The 18,905-nt window shown below is 37.5% G+C and overlaps 1 protein-coding gene across 1 annotated transcript in view; it reads right to left on the reverse strand.

The window, feature by feature from the left end:
* The window catches only part of BRWD1 (bromodomain and WD repeat domain containing 1), a 121,524-nt gene that overhangs the window by 55,162 nt on the left and 47,457 nt on the right, over positions 1-18,905 (reverse strand). Inside the window, exons 14-20 of the mRNA XM_060150945.1 lie at positions 18,477-18,627; positions 18,106-18,240; positions 15,167-15,295; positions 14,764-14,989; positions 9,251-9,436; positions 4,427-4,610; positions 2,034-2,127 (exon numbers count right to left, since the gene is read on the reverse strand). Of these exons, the coding sequence (XP_060006928.1) occupies positions 2,034-2,127; positions 4,427-4,610; positions 9,251-9,436; positions 14,764-14,989; positions 15,167-15,295; positions 18,106-18,240; positions 18,477-18,627 (1,105 nt within the window). The remainder of the gene's footprint in view (positions 1-2,033; positions 2,128-4,426; positions 4,611-9,250; positions 9,437-14,763; positions 14,990-15,166; positions 15,296-18,105; positions 18,241-18,476; positions 18,628-18,905) is intronic.

The raw sequence follows: 18,905 nt of genomic DNA on the forward strand, positions 1-18,905 counted from the left end.
TGCCCCGGTCCGGGAAGATCCCACATGCCGCGGAGCGGCTGGGCCCGTGAGCCATGGCCGCTGAGCCCCTGTGCGTCTGGAGCCTGTGCTCCACAATGGGAGAGGCCACAACAGTGAGAGGCCCGCGTACCGCAAAAAAAAAAAAAAAAAAAAAGTAATTAAAAAAAAGAAATACAGACGGATACCAAGAAATATGTACAAAATGTTGAAAGCAATATTGTTCCTAACATACTATTCCTAATTCATACTCCTAATATGAAAACAACCCAAATGTCCTTTAAGAATAGATTAAACAGCAACATTCTCATTAAGGAATACTATCCAACAGTGAAAACAAATGAACTTCAACTACTCACAACAAAGATAGATCTCACAAGGGCAAATGCAAGCCAGATACAAAAGATTACATATACATACTGTATGACATTTAGATCAGTGTTTCTTATCCTTTTTTTCTTTTTTTTTTTTGCGGTACGCGGGCCTCTCACTGTTGTGGCCTCTCCCATTGCAGAGCACAGGCTCCGGACGCGCAGGGGCTCAGCGGCCATGGCTCACGGGCCCAGCCGCTCCGCGGCATGTGGGATCTTCCCGGACCGGGGCACGAACCCGTGTCCCCTGCATCGGCAGGCGGACTCCCAACCACTGTGCCACCAGGGAAGCCTTTCTTACCCTTTTTTTTAACATTACCACTACCCTATAGGAAACTTGACTTTCTCCTAATTTGCTCCCTCGAATTGTAATACCACAGACAATACATACAGTATGTAAACACTTATGTAGTATATCTGTACTTTGTACATCAACAGATTAAGTATAAGGCTTAGCCTTCTTATCCAATACAGGGTTTAAAATAGATAACATTTTTAAGACAAAAGCTAAATTGAAATTTTTAAAGCTCTCTGCATTTAACTTTATAACTTTCTTGAATAGCTTTTGATGTATTTAATTACAGATTGTATCAAATTACATATCCAAATTAGAAATTTCTGAATACATAACAGCAATCAAATGTTTAAAAATCTTTCAAAATTTTTCCAGCAAAAATAAAACAAATGAAAAAATTTCTTAAAAATTTTAGTAAATTTAACTTTGAAGGCTTTTTATCATGAGAAAATATTCTAACTATAGCTGAAGATAGTCAACATTTTTTTCTTTTCAGTACTTGACGTAATAGATTTGAATTATTTTTAAATTAAATAAGATAGAAACTATTTTTATTTAATTCTCAAAGCCCAAGTCATAAGCAAAAACACCATGCATCAAGGCAGTTAATGTGGCAGACAGACATGCACAGGCCATTTCTCACAATATGGCTACAAAATTGAATGACCAATTGAGAGAATATCTTGCAAACACAACCATTTTCACCATAGTTTTGTAGCACTGATCGTGCATACATTTTGTATAAATTCCATTAACTTGTTAATACTTCACATATGATGGTCAAGAAATTAAACACTAAGGAATAAGATTTTCTCAGGTAGGGTTGGGCTTTGTCGCAAACCACTGTGACATCTAAGATTTTTTATAAATGCATGATTTGGAAAACATCAGAAACAGACAAAGCTAACCAGCATCTTTAGAAGTCACACAGTTGGTTACCTGCAGGAGAAAGGAGAGAGTAGTGATTGGGAATGGATACAAAATGCTTTTGATGGGCTGGCAATGTTCTAGGGGTTATTAGACAATAACATTTTGTTTTTAGGCCGTGCCGTGAGGCATGTGGGATCTTAGTTCCCCGGCCAGGGATCAAACCCGTGCCACCTGCATTGGGAGCTCAAGGTCTTAACCACTGGACCGCCAGGGAAATCCCAACAATAATTTTCTAGAATCCTTCATCACTGTTAGGCATCAGGCTACTTCCCGCAAGTTTCAAGCCACTTTTCCTAACACCTGTACAACTTTACGTCTACTACTTTAAATCCCAAACAGAAGACTAATATTACTAATATTCTCAGTGATCAAAAAGAAAACTATAAATTTCAGTTTAATTTCTAATTTGTTTATTCCTAAGGAAATGGAATTTAGGTTACCTTTTGTGAAAGATGGAGAGTCTTCCTCTTTCTTCCAATTATATAAAGATTTCTTTCTTCTTCACCTTTCTCTATTCTGAAGTCTTCCAACTTCCTACAAATTTAAGTACCCAGTTATATTAATTGCTGATAAATAAAGGATATATAGAGAAAAAAACTAATCATTATGATTCTGGGAATCATAACTTAAGTATTTTTTTAATTAATACAGAAAATTCCTAAACTTATAACGAAACTTAAGGCAAACTACACTTTTCTAGAAATTTAATATAACCAAAATCTCAGAGGCAGCTAGTAGGTCCTATTTTTCATATTTAACACAGAAATATTCATTCATTTGTATTTTGATTGGCCCTATGAGGACCAACTCAAACAGAATCTCTCGTGTTAGCTACTCAGAATGTACCTATGATTTTCCAAGACTGCAAATCCATTCTCTAAAGGATTCTACTGTATCACTCAGCATCTCCTTCATAAAAACTCAAATGTATTTTAGAATAGAGTTCTAGAAAGAGCTATGCTCTTCTTTGGGAAAATTATACTGCAGCGGCTAGCTGACTCACAAAATCCATTCTTCTTTCTTCCTTAGAAACAAAATCTCAATTTTCATCTAGGCTCTTTGCTGCTCTAAATAGAGACTGTATTACCTTGCCTCCTCTGTAGCTAAGTGTGGCCATATGAGGACATTCTGGTCAATGAGTTATGAGGAGACATGTCATGTGGGACCATTAAGTCTGCTTAAATGAAATCCCTTTAACTAGAAATGTCCTTTTTGCCGCCGGGGAAAATGCTGGGGAACCATGATTCTAGCCTTAAACTACTTCCAGTCTTCCTTTATGTTAACAAAATAAATGCTCGTTTAAGGAACTATTCTTCAGGACTTTCACTCCTGATACCTATTTGCTTCCCTTGATTTTGACAACAAAAAGTATCCTAAAATGACACTTTCAGTTCTGATGAGCATGCAACTCAGACATAATTTTAAGGCTTAATTATAGAATACTGCATACACGACAGTGATTTTCTGTATTTCTCATCCCAATTCCAGATTTTGCTTTTCATTAGTTTATCGTATACTTATAAATATCCTTAAGTTCACTGTATGAAATATAAGTATTATCCAATATTACTCCACCAATCAACTGACTCTTCTGGCTGAACACATGAAAACTTTTACAAAATTATCTTCAAGGTATTAGTTATTATGAGACACAAACATGACAGAATACTGAAACATTTTAGATATCAATGAAAAACAGTATTTGCTGCCTCCATTCTGATAACTTGAAAATCAGTACATCACAATTCAGTACAAGGAAAACCCTACGATCCACACTATACTTATTAAATATCATTTCTCACTAAAAGAAAATAGGGCTGCTTAAGAGAAAAGACTAATCCTAAGTCTAGGTCAAGAAATTTACAAGAAGAACCTATAACACCCTGCCATGCCTGACAGCAAAGATGCTACACAAGGCTACTACATCATTTCAAAAGGACTCAGGAGCCAACCTGAAGAAGCTCCTCCTGGCCCGAGATAAAAAAAATTTAAACATTAACAAGGACATTAGAAATAAGCTAAATCACAGCAGTGTAATTAATACAGTGAACAACACAAACACACAAATTGGCCACTGCGGGAGAATATAAAGGAATAAATCTTTATTTTGAAGGTAAATAAAGCAAAATGAGCAGGCAGCTATCCTGTTTCTTATACAGAAACTTGTTTATTATATACAAACTTTACTACTGGATAATCAAATAGTAGATGTGGGTAAATTTTTATTTGGAAGTAGCCAAGATAATAAAGACTTCAGAGCTGAAATATCACTATTTATAATCCCTAATGAATTAATGAACCTGGGCAGTGAGTATCAGTTCCTGCTAGCATCACAAAAAAAAAAAAGAAATAAAGGAAAATATATTATGTGCCTTCTGATGGAATTTTACCACTTACGAAATACTCTTGCGAAAAACTAAAAATATGACATTTGGAACAACTGGAAATTTAAACACTGGCTATTTGGTTCTACTGAGGAATTGTTTGTTTTTTAAGATATGACAATGGCATTATAGTTATATTTTAAGACAATTCCTTATCCTTAGAAATTACATACGGACATACTTTTAGACAAAATGATATTAATGTCTGGAATATCTTTCAAAATAATACTGAAGGGAGAACAGGGGGTGTCTGTATAGATGAAACAAGATTGGTTATGGAGTTAGAGAACAATTTTGACATTTTCCTACCACAATTAAAATACATCCCAACCCATTACTAAAATATATGTATATGATTATTTATACCACTAATGATTAAAATGTGTAAATAACCATATAGATATATTTTCACAGATATAAACAATATTAATAGATATCCTAAAACAAACCTAAATATGCCTAGTGGTACCTCTGGTACAACCACTCTTCGTTTCCAGGCCTGCAGGTCACGCTCTGTAGCCATCTGACTACGTGGAGCATTCTGGTGCATCTGACGAACACCTTCCACTTGACCACTACGACGCAGACCAATATTTGGAGGGGACTGGATGTCTAAGCTTAGTCTTCTAAAACCTAGGGAAAAATTGTCAAGAATGATTACAAAACAAACTTCAATCTAATATGCATATACATTCCTCCTACTAAGACACAAACCAAAAAAAAAAAGATCTACTGAAAAAACTTTGGAAAAAAGAATCAAAATGTAGGCTACATGGGGACTTCCCTGGTAGCGCAGCGGTTAAGAATCCGCCTGCCAGTGCAGGGGACACAGGTTCAAGCCCTGGCGCGGGAATATCCCACATGCCGCGGAGCAACTGAGCCCGTGCGCCACAACGACTGAGCCTGCGCTCTAGAGCCCGTGAGCCACAACTACTGAAGCCCGCACACCTAGAGCCTGTGCTCAACAACAAGAGAAGCCATCGCAATGAGAGGCCCATGCACCGCAATGAAGAGTAGCCCCTGCTCACCACAACTAGAGAAAGCCCGCGCACAGCAACGAAGACCCAACGCAGCCAAAATAAATTTAAACAGATCTCTTTAAAAAATGTAGACTACAGAACAAACACTAACATAACTATTAAGCTCAATTTCCATTTTTATTAGACTTTCTGAAATTTAATGTACAAGCGTTTTCTATAATAATGTTATATTTGCAGTCCTAAAAACCTCACCTTCCTCAAAACTGCAAACTAAAAACACATCTTTCTGGAAAAATTAGCACTGCAAATAGATGCCTCAAGCTGTGGTGGCTTTATAATAAGAGCTCTAACAAAAAACGTTATTTGTGACCTAAAGAGATAATCTAAGCCACTCAAGCAAGCAAGTTGCCAGAGCCCATTATTAAAAATTCACAAAAATGCAAAGTGGGGAAATGCTGGCAGCACCTGAATTGGAGCTAGAAGAGTGGGTAACAGGGCAATGCAGACCACATCAAGCCCTAAGCCTATGCAGAGCTGATCAGGTAGACACAGGAGGCAGGGCAACCTCCCAAGAGCTGGAAGTCACAAAGGATGGAGACCACCCTGGGGGGATGTGGAGGGAATCCCAGGCAAAGTACTTGTTTTCTTGAACCACAGGGTGAAGGGGATCCTGCTACTAAGGCAACAAAAAAAACTGGGGGCTATATCCTTTCCTACGGGAGGCTATTAAATTTTACTCCAAATACACCAGCTCTCCTTGCTTAGGGTAAAACTCAAATATGAATGAACAAACCTCTGCATTCTTCTATGTACAATATTCTGTTCACCAATCAAATGTGAACCAATTTGGCCTGCACAACATATTATACTCCATCTATTAAAAATGACATTAAATGCCCCTGCTATTAATCCAAAATTTGTATTAAAATATATTGATGTTTAAGAAACACTTTTTGAATTGAGAACTAAAAATAAATTCTAAATTTTGTGTGTGTGTGTGTGTCTGCAATGGGTCTTCGTCGCAGTGCATGGGCTTTCTCTAGTTGCAGCAAGTGGGGGCTACTCTTCATTGCGGTGGGCAGACTTCTCATTGCCGTGGCTTCTCTTGTTGCGGAGCTCGGGCTCTAGGCACATGGGCTTCAGTAGTTGTGGCATGTGGGCGCCGTAGTTGTGGCTGGTGGGCTATAGAGCACAGGCTCAGTAGTTGTGGCGCACGGGCTTAGTTGCTTTGTGGCATGTGTGATCTTCCCGGACCAGGGCTCGAACCCATGTCCCCTATGTTGGCAGGCAGATTCTTAACCACTGTGCCACCAGGGAAGCCCTAAATTCTAAATTTGACTGCCCAAGTCATAGTATTATTCTCCAACAGTTTGAAGAAAATATATGTTATGTATCACAACATTACTTGTAATAGCAAGCATGAAAAATAACTTAAGTGGCCATAAAGAGATTAATTACAAAGACTGGTTATTCCACACAGTGGAGTCCTATGAAGCTATAAAAAGTAATGAAGACAAGCTCTGTGAATGGAAAGAGAGTGATTTCTAGAATATGCTGTTAAGGGAAAAAAGCAAGGTGCAGAAAAATGCATACATATCTTGTGCCTCTTGCTCTGATGCGCTGAGAAGAACACAGCAACTATGCAGTATTCTTACCTAAAATGTTTAACCTGAATCCAATTTTGAGATAATCAGACAAATTCAAATTGAGGGAAATTCTGTGAAACAACAGGCCTGAACTCTTCAAAAGTACCAGTGCCATGAGGGAACTGTTCTAAATTAAAAGAGACTCAATAATTAAGCACATGGACCAAGGCTTGATTAAACCCTAAAATTTTAAAAAGCCATGAAGGACAATTTTGGGACAAGTGGGGAAATGTAAAGATTGTACATCAGAGAGCAGTACTGTATAGTCTGTACATTGTGTAGTACTGTAAAGTCTGTTGACTGTGACCATTGTATTATGATCATATAAAAGAATGTTCCAGTTCTTGGAAGATATAGAATGAAGCCTAAGGGATAAAGTTCACATCTTACTCTAGAATTTAGGAAAAAAACATACCTGAGAGAGAGAAATTCTTTCAAGTGTATATGAGACCCATACAAGACTGTTAATAGCATTTCTGTTTGAGATTAGCAAAATCTCAAAACTACCCAAAAGCCCATCAAGAGAATGAATTAATAAAATCAGATATACAACAGAGTACACAATAGTCAAAATTAATCCAATGTGACAACTGAGCAATCTTAAAAATACAGCACTATGTGAAAAAAATTAAGTCGCTTTATAAACCTTTTATAAACCTTTTGATAAAGTTAACCTTTATAAACCTTTGGATAAAGTTTAAAAACAAATGCTTTTTATTCATACATTTAAGAGTGTCAAATCTATTTTTTAAAAGGCAAAGAATCAACATGAGATTCAGAATAGTTGTTATCTTGGGATAGGGAAACAGGACAGGACCACATAAAAAGATGTAGATTATTATCATGATTTAAAACAAATAAAAGAGGAGCATGTGTAAATGAAAAATAAGAGTATGTCAATGGGCTTCCCTGGTGGCGCAGTGGCTGAGAGTCCGCCTGCCGATGCAGGGGACGCGGGTTCGTGCCCCGGTCCCAGAAGATCCCACATGCCGTGGAGCGGCTGGGCCCATGAGCCATGGCCGCTGAGCCTGCGCGTCCAGAGCCTGTGCTCCACAACAGGAGAGGCCACGACAGTGAGAGGCCCGCGTACATCAAAAAAAAAAAAAGAGTATGTGAAGAACAAAGTTTTGATAGACCCAATTCTGCGCTGCTAGAATCCAAAACAGTTAAATGTATAAAAGAAGTAAGACTTAAAGTACAAGGCACTAATTTTAAAGTCATATTTTAAAAAGAAAAAAATGAAACTTGTAGACCTAACAGTCGCTGCAAATAAAAATCTAAAGCACTGCGAGTTCCCTGGCGGACCAGTGATTACAACTCCCTACTTTCATTGCCAAGGGCCTGGGTTCTATCCCTGGTTGGGGAACTACACAAGCCGGGATTTCCTGGTGGCACAATGGTTAAGAATCCACCTGCTAATGCAGAGGACATGGGTTCAATGCCTGGTCCAGGAAGATCCCACATGCCACAGAGCAACTAGGCCTGTGTGCCACAACTACTGAGCCTGCGCTCTCGAGCCCGTGAGCCACAACTACTGAGCCCACGTGCCACAACTACTGAAGCCCACGCGCCCAGAGCCCATGCTCCACAAGAGAAGTCACCACAATGAGAAGCCTGCGCACCACAACAAAGAGTAGCCCCCACTCACCGCAACTAGAGAAAGCCTGCGCACAGCAATGAATACCCAACGCGGCCAAAAAGAAATTAAAAACAAACAAAAAAGATCCCACAAGCCATGCAGCCAAAATAAAAAATAATAATAAAAAAAATCTAAAGCCCAGTTACGAGGCAGATTAGATGAAAGGAAGATCAAGAGTGAAAGGGCAGGGCTTCACTGGTGGCGCAGTGGTTGAGAGTATGCCTGCCAGTGCAGGGGACATGGGTTCGTGCCCCGGTCCAGGAAGATCCCACATGCCGCGGAGCGGCTAGGCCTGTGAGCCATGGCCGCTGAGCCTGCACGTCCGGAGCCTGTGCTCCGCAACGGGAGAGGCCACAACAGTGAGAGGCCCGCGTACCGCAAAAAAAAAAAAAGAGTGAAAGGGCAGAAAGAGCTGAAGAAACTGTTCAGAACACAGCACTGAGCGATAAAGAGACAGGAAATTTTATAGCATTTTACAGCCTCTCAAATCTTCTCTTATCTTCCACAAGGTTTTAGCTTTTCTAGAGTAAGTTTTCAGTTGCATAACAATCGCCCATCTCTTCTAGATTATTTCCACTAACATAATTATTACCACATTCCAATATCAAGTACTTTGCCCTGAAAACTCACTTCAAGCTTTCTGATTCAGTAAGAAACGTTAGGGCTCTACTCAATTCAGTTTTTTAAGGATTATAAAGGAAAGAAAATCTAGTGTTTCCTTTAGAAAACACTTTGTTCTTTACTCTTATTTATTTCATGTAATTTTGTAAATACTCTTATTTTAGAGCAAAAAGATTTCAATAGCCTTTCATAGTACTTGAAATTCAAATGTCCATTTGTTAGTCCATCAACCTTACACCTAACAAAGCTACCTCCAGACTACTACTCAAGTTGTAAGCGTACATTGCTTAAGGCTTTTTATACTGCATGTAGGGGACAATGACTTCATTTATTCTTCAATTTCAATCCAGCCATATTAAGGCAAAATACCTCTCATATATTTATTACCTCTTCGGGGTGTTTCTTCCCCATTTGAAAGTCCACTTGGAACAGCATCTTGACCTGCTCCCATTCTCTGATCTTGCTGCTGCTGCAACTGTCTTATCATTCCATCAAGAACACTGGACTCTGGGCTTCGTTCACCATTGTCATTGGTTTGTAGGCTTATAATTTGTTCAATTACCTCTCCATCACCTGCAAATTCAATGAATGAATATGAAATCATAATACATATGAAGAGGAAAAAACTTTATATAGGCTACAATTAAAATTACATTAGCAATTGTCAGAATTCTTGTTTTCCAAAAATAATCAATTAAAGATATCCTTTATATTCATAACTAATTAAGTCACAGAAAAAAATTCAAAACAAACTTTAGGGTACTAAGTACCACAAAAACCTCAACAGAGGTTCTGAAATCCTTAGCAGTGAGCACCTGGAAACACACTTGAGTGAAAGTGAAAGTCTTGTTTTTCTGTTTCACATTAATGCCCCTCATTTATACAAGTATTTCATTAAAATCTTATCTCTCAAGGTCTCTCTGACTGTAACAACCAATAATGTGCGATTTCTGATGTAGAGAAAAGCAGTGGCATTTCTCTGTCTTATGAAATAAAAAAAAGTAACACCTTTTAGGCCTTCAACAAATGACCACTCCCAACTCCAGCTCTCTCCCACCCCAAGTATGCACAGTTGAGGGAGGCAGTTTCCACATGCCTCTCCCACCAAGCTTAAGTCACTCTTTCAAATAAGCTTTAAGCATAGCCATAATCCTCCACGTACAAAATCAGATATTTTTAAGTGTCTTTGCTTCTTTATTTTTCAAATAATACATTTTCAGAGATATTTAATAGGTTCAGTTAGTGTTCATGGATAAAAAGTGTTAGATGGTTGTGGGGTCTTGAAATTTACCTAAACATTGACATTTTCATGCAATCAACTCGTTACATATCCTCCCACCATAAAACGCATCTTCTTTGAACATAATAAATAACATGGACCACCCCCCCACCAGTTTATAAGCAGAACCTTAACAAATTGAAATTAATAGGGTATTAGGCAAAAAGAATGCAAAGATATACTTCCATCCATAGTAACACGTCAGAAACTGAAAAATGTCACATACTATTTCAGGGGGAAAAATACTTCTATTCTACTAATCTACTTTTAGATCCCTTAAATCTTATTGATGACATCTCCATTTTACTGTGGAAATCAATGAAGAATTTAGAAGAGCTAAACAAAATCCACGGAAATTTTCTGACCACTGTCAAAAAATGAACTAAGACAGCAAGAAGTGGAGCCCTAATCTAAAAGGATAACAAGAGACTTCCCTGGTGGCACAGTGGTTTAGAATCCGCCTGCCAATGCAGGGGACACAGGGTCAAGCCCTGGTCCGGGAAGATCCCACATGCCATGGAGCAACTAAGGCTGTGCACCACAACTACTGAGCCTGTGCTCTACAGCCCACGAGCCACAACTCCTGAGCCCACGTGCCAGAACTACTGAAGCCCATGTGCCTAGAGCCCATGCTCTGCAACAAGAGAAGCCATCGCAATGAGAAGCCCTTGCACAACAACAAAGAGTAGCCCCCACCTGCTACAACTAGAGAAAGCCTGCACACAGCAGCGAAGACCCAACACAGCCAAACATAAATAAAAATAAATAAATGTATATTTTTTAAAATTTCGTAAAAGGATAAAAAGACTTTAATTAGGACTAGGAATAACATAACATCCCTAAGATCACAACATAGAACCAAAGGGAAATCAGCAGAAAAGGAGACTTCTAATCCTCTCCCCTCCCCAAAAAACCCTATGTAACTTTTCTTTCGCAGCACTGAATTTAAACGTAACTTGGGAAATATCAAGAATGATACCTGTTTCTACTTGGCATATGCAGTCACCATTCAAATACTAAAGAAGGGTTCTACACATAAAGGCTTAAGTACTACAGTGCCCTTCCACTATAAACTACTACAACACTGGAAAAAATATATATGAAAGAAGGGCTTTCAGATATTGGATAACAGCACAGGACTGTGATCCCTGAGAGAAGACAATGGAGCCCAATCTTTTGATTGCTCCAGGTAACAGCCTGGAGGCAATCTCCAAACTACAGAACAAGGAGAGGGAACCCAAGTACCATCCAGAGGTCACAATGAGTTGAGAGACAGAGGTCAGAGTTTGAGAGCAGGGGAAAGACTAAAATATGCAAGGCTGAATATCAGAGAGGACTGGATTGCACAGAAAGCTCAGAGGTACACAATGAGGAATCGATTCTTTGGCTAAATAATATGTGCACACATTGGTTAAAACTCCACCATGCTGGGGAATAAAACATGAAAAAGCCAAGCCATTTTTTAATGCCAAAAAATTGCCAGAACTCTCACAGGGCTGGCAATAGTACACGTTCCCACTAGCCAGTACAGAGACTTCAGACACAAACAAGAACTGTTTTAAGCATATTTCCAATTTTAACACTCAGAATATTTTAAAATGTGTGTTCAAATCAGTGGAGAATACAATGACCGCTAGCAGTTTGGTGCCACGGCCTTGATTTGTGCTCAGGTACCAAATGTTTCACCCACCACTGCTTCTGTTTCATCAGTGCAAATGTCAAAGGTAAATAATAGTTTCATATTATTATGAAGATAGTCACAACCTCGAAGACCCCATAAAAGGTCATGGATAAAACCATGGGTCTGCAAACTACACAGTGACAATTTAGGCCCTAGAACAACCATTAAAAATAAGTAAGACTAACAGGTATTGCTAATAAAACATTAGTGGCAATAATGATAAAACACTAAAAAATAAGCAACTTCAAAAAAGTTTGGAAAAAAAGGAGAAACGGCACAAAGAACAGAAAGGATAGACAAAACAAGTAGCCTTATGTAGAGCTTTAAGCCTGACTACACTAATAATTATATTAAATGTAAATGGTCTACACAGTCCAATTAAAGGACAGGTTGTCAGACTAGATTGCTGCCTGCAAGAAATCTGTTTTAATATAAAGACATATTGGTTAGAAGAACTGAAAAGATACAACATGATAACACTAATTTTAAAAAGTTGGATTATTTACTTTAATATGAAACAAAGTTAATAGTCTTCAAAACAAGAAATACTCCTGAGGATAAAGAGGGACATTTCATAATGATGAAAGAATTAATTCAGGGCTTCCCTAGGGGCACAGTAGTTGGGAATCCACCTGCCAATGCAGGGGACATGGGTTCGAGCCCTGGTCCGCGAAGATCCCATATACCGCAGAGCAGCTAAGCCCGCGGGCCACAACTACTGAGCCTGTGCTCTAGAGCCCGCGAGCCACAACTACTGAAGCCCACATGCCACAACTACTGAAGCCCGTGTGCCACAACTACTAAAGCCCGCGCACCTAGAGCCCATGCTCCGCAACAAGAGAAGCTACCGCAATGAGAAGCCCGCGCACCAGAACTAGAGGAAGCCCATGCACAGCGAGGACCCAACACAGCCAAAGATAAATAAAATTGTAAAAAAAAGAATTCACCAGGAGCACAATCTGAAATGTGTAGGTATATAATAACAGAATTTTAAAATACATACAGAGAAAATTGAGAAAACTGAAGGAAAAAATAAGACAAATTCACAGGATAGTTGGATATTTCAGCACTCCTTAAAACAGCTACAAAATGGAAAAAAGACAAATGGTTTTCAGCTACTAGTGAATAGATAAATGATGGTATATCCATACAATGCTGCACTATCAATAAACAGGAAAAAAAACAACCTGCAACAGGAATCTCAAAAGAACCATGTTAAGTTAAAGAAGCCAGACACAAAAAAGACTACATATTGTATGATTTCATTTATACAAAATTCCTTAAAAAGGAAAAATCAAAGTGACAAAATAAAACAGTCATTACAAGGGGCCAGGAGAAGGGAGAGGACTAATTCCAAACAGGCCCAAGAGAACTTTTGGGGGCAATGGAAATGTTCTGTATCTTGATTGTGGTGGTGGTTTACATGACTGTTTAACATTTCTCAACTCATATGAATTGTACACTTAAAAGTGGTAAATTCTGTTGTATATAAAGTACACTTCAATCAAACTAATAAAAAAAATTTGAAAGAGTAAACATATAGTGATTTACATTAATCTTTAACCTTAAGGTGATTTAGTTTCAGTAAATTAATCCTCATCCAAACAAAACAGAAGCACCTTTTTTCTTCATTTAATAATATTAGGGCTTCCCTGGTGGCACAGTGGTTGAGAGTCCGCCTGCTGATGCAGGGGACACAGGTTCATGCCCGAGTCCGGGAAGATCCCACATGCCACGGAGCAGCAAGGCCCGTGAGTCATGGCCGCTGAGCCTGTGTGTCCAGAGCCTGTGCTCCGCAACGGGAGAGGCCACAACAGTGAGAGGCCCGCGTACCACCAAAAATTTTAAAAAATAAAAATAAATAAAAAATAGCATTTAATAATATTAGGGAAAAACATTACACTGCCATGAACAAATACAAAAGCAAACAAAACAAAAAACTCTGTACTTGGCTAGGACAGGCAAAGTACAAGACGGGACTGGAACATCTTTTGCCAGAAAGTAATGAAGTGCTCAAGGAATGATGGGGACTTGGGAAAATACACAAAACTCAGCTTGAATGGACTCTCCCAGCCAAATCCAAGGATAATATGAGCAACTAAACAATGATAGTACTAGATTGTAACCCACTATATAACAACCCGGAAGTCCATACTAAAACTTAATAAACGAAATAAATAAATAAATGGGAGAGTAGTAGATGGCCAGCTAATGATAAAATGCAGATGCAATGATAACAGAGTTAGAAAACCGTTTTGCAACGTTCAGAGTAACAACTGATTCAGGCAAATATTATCAATGGATCCTAAAGGTCTGAAATAGAACAGGTTATTTAAACCACAAGCTACTTAATAATTACAAAGAGAAAAAAAAATTCATAGTGGAAAACCTTGGCGGATACCAAGTGTTCAAAGTCAGCGCCACCAATAAGTGCACAAAACACAATCATAAGCATCCTTACATGATACTCCAGGAAGGCTACAACACCATTTATGTTGTCTTCTTTCCAAAATGCATAACCTGAACTTAATCAATGACAACTGAATTTAATGTGCAGTCCCAAATTAAAATCTACATCAAGGGAGGAAAAAAAAGCTATAACAGGCATTATTAGAACAATAATATTTGATTACAGACTATAGATTTGATAACAGTATTATATAATTGTTAAATGTCCTAATTTTGATAACAGTTTATGATTACATAAGAAAATATCTTTGTTCTTAGAAAATACATACTGAAGTATTTAGGGGTAAATGGACATGAGGGCCAGAACGTAAGTGTCAAATGGTTCAAAACAATAATATGTATCCAGCGATACAATAATAAAACAAAATATTAAGGACTGGTGAATCTGAAAGTACAGAAGTTCTTTGTATTATTACTTACATTTTTCAAATTAAAAATTAAACAAAACAAAAAAAAAGACTTAGAACTTACTTGTTGCCACATAACCTAGCTGTGGAACCAAATGTTCATCTGCAGAATTTTCTCGGCCTGGTACTAATCTCTGATACTTAGTTGGATGAGGATTTCCATCTACATCTACCAAGAATGGTGGAGGCATAAGATGAGGAGCCTGCTGAGTTTGCTCATCTAAGACATAATTATTAGAATCCCTAATCAGTGGCCGATAGTCAGTATGGAAGAACATCTGATCGGGAATCTAGAAAAGGCAAGTTTACAAATTGATATTTTGAGGTTTACGCATGTTAAAGAAAATAAATTATTAACCAGTTAACTTTGTTTGAAAAGACAAAAAAAATAAATCAATACATCTAACCTATTTTCAAAACATCCTTTATAACTATTTTACATGCTGTGAGAAAGTATATGAAATGACCTTTTCATATGGCTTGCTGCATCCAAAACCAAATATCAGAAGGTGACCGTGAGAATCTGTACAGGCAAAATGCTGTCCATCCTGTGAAAACTTACAGTCAAATACAGCTCCATGTCCTTGTCCTTCAATCTAGGAAACACAGAGGGAAAAATGTATGACCATTTCTGTGTAAGAGCTTTTGCTATATCAACTTCTGAAAAACCAAATTTTTAAACAAAGTTTTCGTTAAGCACATGTTAATATTTTCAGAAAATAAAATTCATTTTAGATACCACTAGCCTAGAAAAAAATCTCAAAAGATCTTCTAAGAATTAGCTCTCAAATTGATCAAATGAAGGATCATAAACCAATCCAAAATGGCTTTCTTTACTTCTTACATGTGAATGACAATTTCACAAACTTTTCTTTCAATATATAACAAAAATCTTTTGATTAATAACCTACAAGGGAGGGGCTTCCCTGGTGGCGCAGTGGTTGAGAGTCCGCCTGCCTATGCAGGGGACACGGGTTCGTGCCCCGGTCCGGGAAGATCCCACATGCCGCAGAGCGGCTGGGCCCCTGAGCCATGGCCGCTGAGCCTGCGCTCCGCAACGGGACAGGCCACAACAGTGAGAGGCCCGCGTACCGCAAAAAAAAAAAAAAAACTACAAGAGAAATGATTAAAGATTAATAAAGTTTGGAATTCATGAACTAAAATCAATACTTTTATGGAGTTTAAGCTTTCCACTTAGATGACTAAGTGGAAACGCAAAATTTGTAATGCTGCAAAGTCTCAAGGGTGCATATGTAAATGCCTGCACCTGCAACTACCTTATTTCAAACTGCCACAAATTTCAGAAAGAATACTCTAAGTGCATCATGAATGTTGCCTTAAAGAGATAACTTTTAAACTGTTTTCTGTTTTATTCTTGTTTTTTTAACTGTAAATTATAGTAGTTTAGTATTATCAATTTATAGTTAAATGAGTTGTTTCATTAACTCAATAGTGTAGAGCTATGCTTATCTGTTGTCTCAGCCTATAACGTTCCAATAATTAAACTTTAGGACAAGTTAAATCAGCGTTGGAAAAAGGATTCATCCACCCAGCTAACTGCCAAAACAAACTCACATACATACCTAAATACCCGCTGGAAAAGCAATAATTCACTACTGCTATACCACACATGACTGAGTGCCAATTAACAAAATGGGGTGGGGGGGAGGAATTAAGGTATTGGGATATTTAGGGACTTGCTGAATAAGATAATCCATGTATACAAATTTGCATTCTCTCATAACATAAAAAGGAAAAAAATGTGTAAATATTTTCCCTCCTATTACACAGATTCACCCCCAGGGTCCTTTGAAGAGCCACCTCCACCACAGCCCAACCTGCACCCTGGCACCACTTCACACCTCTGGCCTGAGACCTTCAGTCCAAGTAAAGCAGAGGAGGGTGGGGAGGGGAGAGTCCTTGGCTGGTAAAGCAAAGATGGTGATAAATCAAAAGTCTTAACAATGTACAAGCCCTTTTACACATTTCCCTCAGAATTTATCCCAAGGAAATAATCAGGGATCTACCTAAACAGCCAAGTATAAAAACATTCAAAGTATTGTTACTGTGCATATTTTAGAAACCACTTAAATACTCGACAACAGTAAATTAAACATATAGGTAACATACTTCTAAGATAGGCTGAATTTACCGTCAAAAATACATTTGCAAATTCTTAAAAAATATTTAAGGGTTTGAAAAACATTCTTTACATAAAATGAGAAAGGATTACAAAACTATGTGCAACTACTAAATATGTAAAGAACGATGCCATTAGAAAGCCTTCGATGGATACTGATATTTGTGAAAGTTTCATGAGGAACCAGACATTTACATAGTCTCTGAACAAATCAGTTTAAAATTTACAAAGAAAAAACAACTATTTTAAAAATCAGTGGGGAAACTTGGCAGATGCCACCTTAACCAAATATTAATAATTACCACCATATAACAGTGGAACATATAAATATCATATGCTAATATAATGCATGGACGGCACACTATCATTTATGTTTTATTACATCAAAAAAATGTGAAACAGTATTGTATCATGAAGAAGTATCAGACAAAACAGAGATATCCTGTAACATTATTTGCCTGTAAAAGGGCAAGATATAGGGGGAAAAAAAGGCAGAATTATTGATCTTACAAAACTAGGGATACATAACTACTTAATACAATGCATGATCCTGAATCAGATCCTGGTCCAAGGGGTAAAATATAACTATAAAGGCATTATTAGGACAACTGACAAAATTTGAATGTAAACGTGGATTAGATAACGCTACTTTATCAATGTTAAATTTGCCTATTTTGGTAACTGTATTGTAGTTATGTATAAGAAATTCTAAAAACATGCAATAAGATCGTAATCTGGTTTTCAAATATTCATGTGCAAAAAGCAGAAACACTGAAAAACAAACAATGATGTTCGATTCCCTAGATGACTCTGAGTATTATTTTTTATTATCAAATATTTTTTTTGGCTGCACCACGTGCCATGTGGGATCTTAGTTCCCCTGCATTGGAAGTGCTGCGTCTTAACCACTGGATGGCCAGGAAGTCCCTATTATCAAATGTTTTAATAAATTTAAATAGTGAAAAAGTTGTGTGAATTACCATAATTTTGCCAATTTAAACACAGACAGGGAAAATTCACACACACAAAGCTAAATAAATAAATTTTGAAAATCTTCCCCTCATGTGAATTAGTTATACAGATTAATTTCACATTTGTATGTATGTACGTATATATGGCTATCAGATATTTATCAGACTAGGTAGTACCCTGATTTCTAGAAATATAAACTGCCAAAATATGCAGATAGGTTTCTGGCTGCACTTCATTATCCAAATACTTGGAACAAATGCAAACATGCATAAAGATACCTCTCACTCCACTTACCATATTAAAATAATGTTTCATCTTGGTGCCTTTTGTAATATCCCATATAAATATGCTGCCATCATGTCCTGCAGATAACATAATTCTGGAATCAAAGGGATGTGTCTCCAAAACAAATACTTCATCAGCATGTCCCTTTATTCAACAAAGTCATACAGTTAAGGAGGGTTTGCAAGTTACAAGTTTAAAATTAAAAGCCCATATTGTCACAGTGTATAACAGTTTTTAAATATGTATTAATGACAGTAATTTATACATTAGTATATATACAAATTTCTATTCATTTGATAATATAAATGAAACATGTTTATTAAAAATAAAATTACAGTTCAAAAATTTTTGATTTGTTGTATGTTATAAAAACTACCTACCAATAAGTTATGAAGCAGTTGTCCAGTATAAGAATTCCACACTTTGAGGACATGATCATTCACAGCTGTGACAACAATGCTATCATTCTGATTCCAAGCTATCATTGTTACTTTGGGTTTCATAAACCTTTCCTCTTCTAAAGATAAATCTCTAAGAAAAAAAATATGAAATGTGCAATGCTATATGTGTAGGAGGCTGTACAATGTACACAATCCCTCATCAATACAAAAATAATTGAAGTAATCCAGCTCATGTCCATACCTTACCAACTCGATAGAGAGTTCATCACATCTGACCCGCAAAAGATTATCCATAAACAGATAAGGGCAAAATCCCGAGGGGTAAGGGATGATTTACAAACAGTTCGGAGACTGAATACAGGCAGATTTCAGAATACCGCCGCTGCTCATAAAAGCAAAGCTTTTTCT

The sequence above is a fragment of the Lagenorhynchus albirostris genome, chromosome 5, assembly GCF_949774975.1.
Source record: "Lagenorhynchus albirostris chromosome 5, mLagAlb1.1, whole genome shotgun sequence".
NCBI lineage: Eukaryota > Metazoa > Chordata > Mammalia > Artiodactyla > Delphinidae > Lagenorhynchus > Lagenorhynchus albirostris.